General features: G+C 41.0%; 1 protein-coding gene across 7 annotated transcripts in view; it reads left to right on the forward strand.

Annotated features, from left to right (window-relative positions):
* Positions 1–1,124: 1,124 nt before the first annotated feature.
* Positions 1,125–5,356, forward strand: part of LOC147623251 (acid phosphatase 1-like) — a 29,987-nt gene continuing 25,755 nt past the window's right edge. For 3 of the 7 annotated variants that reach the window (XM_086821345.1, XM_086821347.1, XM_086821346.1), the window contains exons 1-2: positions 1,128–1,534; positions 1,611–1,820. In XM_086821345.1, the coding sequence (XP_086677471.1) occupies positions 1,164–1,534; positions 1,611–1,820 (581 nt within the window). In that variant the 5' untranslated portion in view covers positions 1,128–1,163. Of the gene's footprint in view, positions 1,535–1,610; positions 1,821–2,497; positions 4,353–5,356 lie in introns of those variants that run through there. The other 4 variants (XM_086821343.1, XM_086821344.1, XM_086821342.1 and 1 more) reach the window with 4 other exon arrangements.

Here is a 5,356-nt window from a genome sequence, read left to right on the forward strand (position 1 = left end):
CCCATGTGAACAAGCCTCAAAACTACCACGTTGTGCATGAACAACCTCCTCGAGGCTCAAGACAAGTGAGCAAACTCAATCATTGCATGTGAACAGCCCAAATCCATGTGGATCACTGTGGATGTGAACTACCCTTTGCTCCGAAAAAAAAAGGTAGATGAGTAAAAGTGTGGAATGAAAGATTAATGGCTGGGGTATGTGAATAAAGAGACCAAAGGATTAATTGGAAGGTGGACCAAAGTATAGAATGGCTCCCTTTTCACCTCACACTGGCAGCAAACCCTAAACTAAAAGAGCTATTAATGTTTTTATCCTCCTTCCTCACTTCTCTCGCTAGAGCAAATAGGCTCAATCTCTCTTGTCTGTGCTAGAACAAACAGGTTGCCTAGCTCTCAGAGCCATCGGATCGCCAAAAGTAAACTCGGGCCGAAAAAAAACTCGGCCTATGAAGTAAACTAGGGATCCTAGTTTACTTCACAAGCTGAGTTTTTTTTGTGATGTCCGCACTTGGCCTGTGAAGTAAATTAGGGATCCTAGTTACTTCATAGGCCAAGTTTTTTTTTGAGATGTCGTGCTTTGCCTCCCCTAGTTTGTAAAAGATCTAGGGCCCCAAAGTAAACTAGGGCCATCCCGCAGTAAAGTCGGGCTTGCCAAATTGCTTAGTTTACTCCAGTTCCCGAGTTTGGACTTATAATTTTTTTGCCTAAGTCTCAAATTGCAAAAGAAAGGATTTGAACCCACGGCGTGCCGTTATGGAGGCCATAGTCTTACCATTAGGCTATAATTTCTGCTAGCTAGTATATCTGACCCACATTAATATGTGATTTTGTTATGCGGGGTAGCCCTAGTTTACTTTGGGACCCTAGTTTATTATCGGGCGGCCCTAGTTTACTTTCAGGGATCCGATGGCCCGGATCACCCTCGGGCCCCCCTTAGTCGTCGATCCCACTTGAAACCCCCTCTTAAATGCACCGTGACTTTTAGACACGAGGTAGACCCTGTGTTTGAAATATAGTAGTGAACTTGTTGTCAGTACACACATGGGGAAAGGGAAAGCTAGCCTCAATTTGAACGGGTAACGTAGCACGTGGGACGCGTGCGGAAGGGAAAGCTAGCCTACAAAAGGAAGGCAATTGCGATGATGCTATTCAGAGTCCATCACCATGGCATCCTCCTCGATGTGCGGCTGCTGCTGCTTCTTGTTCTTGCCCTCTCTGCTTGTGCTGCTGGTGGCCCCCTCGGCCACATGGGCCGGCTCGCACAGACAGCAGCTGCAGTGCAATAGCTGGCATTTCAACGTGGAGGTGAACAATCTGAAGGGGTGGAACGTGGTGCCGGACAAGTGTGAAGGCTACGTGGCGGCCTACATCAAGGGCGCCGGCTACCGTGAAGACTCTGAAGGTGCCACACAGCAGGCCATAGCTTACGCCGAAGCCTACAACAAGACGAGCGATGGCGCCACAGACATTTGGGTCTTTGATATCGACGAAACCAGCCTCTCCAATGTCCCCTATCTCGCCCACCACCGTTTCGGGTAAGCATAACGCAACCCACAAGCTGCTTTTTGACCGTTTCCCAAACCAGATCTGAACCCTCAATTTTGAATGCAGAGCTGAAGCTCCTAATGAGACCCTCGCTAACGCTTGGGTTGAGAAAGCACTCGCCCCTCCTCTCCCTGCATCTCTGAAGCTCTTCAACAAGCTCAAATCGCTCGGTTTCACCGTTTTCTTCTTGACTGGGCGAGACGAGAGCCTACGCAATGCGACTGTTAAGAATCTCCACAGAGCAGGCTACAAAGGCTGGAAAGGCTTAATCTTAAGGTAATCCCCTCATTAAGATCAGCTTTAGAAAAAAAAAATATGAATCTGACCTTTATTGAGGATTCGGAGAGCTTAATCCGAAGGTAATCCCCTCACAAAGAAAAATTTTCACCTGTCAAGAATGGAAAGGTTCAATCTTAAGGTCACCTAAATATGCACCTGCCTAGAGTATGGAAAGGTTTAAGGTCATCCCCTCATTTAAGATTAGCTTAGTTAAAAAAAATCATAAACTTGGCCTTTATTGAGGATTAGGAGGAATTAATCTCAAGGTAATCCTTGCACCAAGATTAGTTTCACTAAACATTCGCCAGCCAAGGTTGGAGAGGCTTTAAGATCTTATGGTAATCTCCTCATTAAGATCACCTTTTTTTCACTAAAAAGACACGAATTTGACATAATTGAAAGTTGGGAAGTCCTCAAATGAAACTTATAAATATCTCTGGTTTAGCCACTATGAAATAAGGTAATCTTAAGCCATTTGCTAATAAGGTAACTTAGATTCAATTCACATTAGGTCTTCTCTCTTAGAAAACCTCAATCTTGAAATAAGGTAATCTTAAGCCATTTGCTAAGTTAACAAGAGTGCCATTACTATAATCTTAAGCCATTTGCTAAGTTAAATGTAGTGCCATTAGTATAACAAGGATGCTGAGATAATGTATGTAGTTATCTAATAGGGAATGGCTAATTACTTGCAATAGGCAAAGCAAGGATCATGGTGTGGAGGCAATGTTGTACAAGTCAGAGAAACGCAAGGATCTAGAGGACCAAGGCTACACCATAGTAGGCAACATTGGAGACCAGTGGAGTGACATCACAGGCTACTCTGTGGGCAACCGTGTCTTCAAGCTACCCAACCCCATGTACTACGTAGCTTGATGGTTTGCCTGCCAACAAGCAACTACAATAATTAACCACTAAAATTGATGCTTGGTGTTGCATTATACACACTGAATCATTTAAAAACAAGCATGCTATTGGATTATAAAAGAAGCCTCTAATAGAATTGCATATCTACATATGTTAAACAGTAACAGTTGTCAATGTAGTTGATTATTTTGATTACAATAAAGTTTAATTAGACATCAAGTTATAACCTTGGATATAGTATCACTTAAGTGATCCTTGTGTTCGTCTTCAAAGTGATTGTAAACGAAAATATCATCAAAGAAGATAATCACAAAGTTTTGATAATCTATAAAAAAATTGTTTATCATGTATGCAAATGTGGTAGGAGCATTAGTGAGACTGAAGGGCATGACAACAAACTCATAATGTCTTGATTGTGTACGAAAAGCAATCTTGAAGATATCGGCAGGATCCGTATGGATTTGTTGATACCTAGACTTTAAGTCAATTTTACTAAATACACTTGCACCTTTTAATTTATCTAATAGGTCATCAATTCTAGGAATTGGGTAGCGGTTCTTAATAGCCACTTTATTTAGTGCTCTATAGTCTATGCACATCTTAAAGGTTTTATTCTTTTTCTGCACAAGCAAGGTAGGCACACTAAACGGGGAGCTACTAGGCCGAATGAGATCTTTGTCAAACAATTCTACTTGACGCTTCACTTCTTGTTGGTGCAAAGGGCCGTGTTTATATGGTGTTTTGTGAGGAGGTTGAATACTTCGAAGGAGTTCTAACTTATGGTCTAAGTTAGTACGAGAAGGGGGTAGATGGGGAGGATAGTTGTCTGTAAAACAATCGTGAAAAGAAGTAATAACTTTTTGTAGTTGTGGTGAGAGAGAAGATTCTTTCTTTTTCACTTCATTAATATAAATCATGTACGCTTTCTCATGTTTCCTTAATGTATGACGTGCTTGTGTGTGAGAGAGATGTGAAAAAATTTCAAGAGATAAGTGACTAGATAAAGAGAGATTGATTATTGAAATTGAAAGACATGGTATGTGTATGATAATCAATTTGTGGATTATGTTGGTGTCTAAATGGCATACTAAGAATGACATCTCTGGAGTGTCGAGGTGCCATTGTACCTATGAGGATCAATAGAAATTTCGTGATCTTTTATTTCATGTATGCCATTATACCTAGTTCCTTGAAAAGCAGATTTAACTTTATAAGCAGAAGGAAAAGTTTCAAGTTGGAGTTTCAAGTTTTTAAGAGATGAAGTCATGTGAACTACCATCGGTCACCGTGTAAAACACATACTTTAGAACCATTTATATGACCTTTCATTCATAATAAAGCATGTGAGTGAGGGAGGCATAGCTGGATCAATAGATTTTGTGTTGTTCACCTCGGATTGAAGAGTGTCTTCACTCTAATCTGGAGTGAAATCGAGATCATCAATAGCGATGGCGCTATGCTCTTTACTATAGTGGAGTTTTGCCGATAAAGGGTTGTCCTTTGAAAGCTTAACAGAGCACTGAGACTATTTATGATCCGATTTATGGCATTTATAACAAAAGATGGGATATTTGTGCTGCAAATTAACATGTGGTGCATGTACGCTATTGTGGCTAAGATGTGACTTTGAATTTACATCATTTGGCTTGGAATCAATCACATTAGATACATTTTTTTTTTGGAAATATATAAACACACATATATACACACAATATTATATTATGTGCACGTGTGAGAGAGAGCACACACACATATATATGTATTTATAGGTGTGTATATATGTATATATAAATAGATGTATATGTATGGCAACATAAACACATGCATGTGTATGCACACAACGCCATAGTTGTCACAGTACAAAAATACGATACCGTACGGTACGATACCGTACGGGAATATTCGGTACGATATGAAATTTTGGGATACGGTACGATAAAATACGGTTTTTATTTTTTACACTTACAAGCTATGGAGCTTCAAGCTTAAATGTGAGGGAAGGTTGGGAGGGGAGGAGTCTACAGTGCTTGAGAAACCAGTACATGGATATGTGTCTCTCCCGGTTGGATCTCCCGATTGTCTCCAAAAAAGAACCTGGATGGGTAATGCAATACCAAAGGTCTCCCAGTGTAGCGTTTATGACTAAGGGACCGTCCTTGCACAAATACGAGGAGTGCATCTAGGGTGATAAGTTTAGGGACTCCTCTCTAGATCAAAATGGCCATGTCCAAATGTTCCCCCTTGTGCATAACTTGAGAATCTAATTGTCTAGCCTACCTATACCAGGGATCCCCAAGTGATGTAGCAAGATTCTCTCATCCTACCAATCAAGTGTACACTACCAGTCTACCTCGCCAGATTTTTTAGGTCTCTCCACAACCCCATATGGAATATTGAGTGGACACGAAAGTTGCGAAGTATTGCGAGCATTTGGGATCTTCGTAAAACAGGGTTTTTATTTTTTTTTAGCATTTGGAATTTTTTTTTCAAGGAAAATTTTTTTGGGGGGGGGGAAATAACTCGTACCGTACGATATCGTACGAATTCGTACGGTATCGTATCGTACGACTCGTACGTACGAACGAGTTCGTACGCGTACGAGAAACAACTATGCACAACGCACCACACACACATGCACAAAAAAAAAACACACTCGCAAGCACGTG

The sequence above is a fragment of the Cibotium barometz genome, chromosome 27 (assembly GCF_041138505.1).
Source record: "Cibotium barometz isolate CiBa-2024 chromosome 27, ASM4113850v1, whole genome shotgun sequence".
Lineage (NCBI taxonomy): Eukaryota > Viridiplantae > Streptophyta > Polypodiopsida > Cyatheales > Cibotiaceae > Cibotium > Cibotium barometz.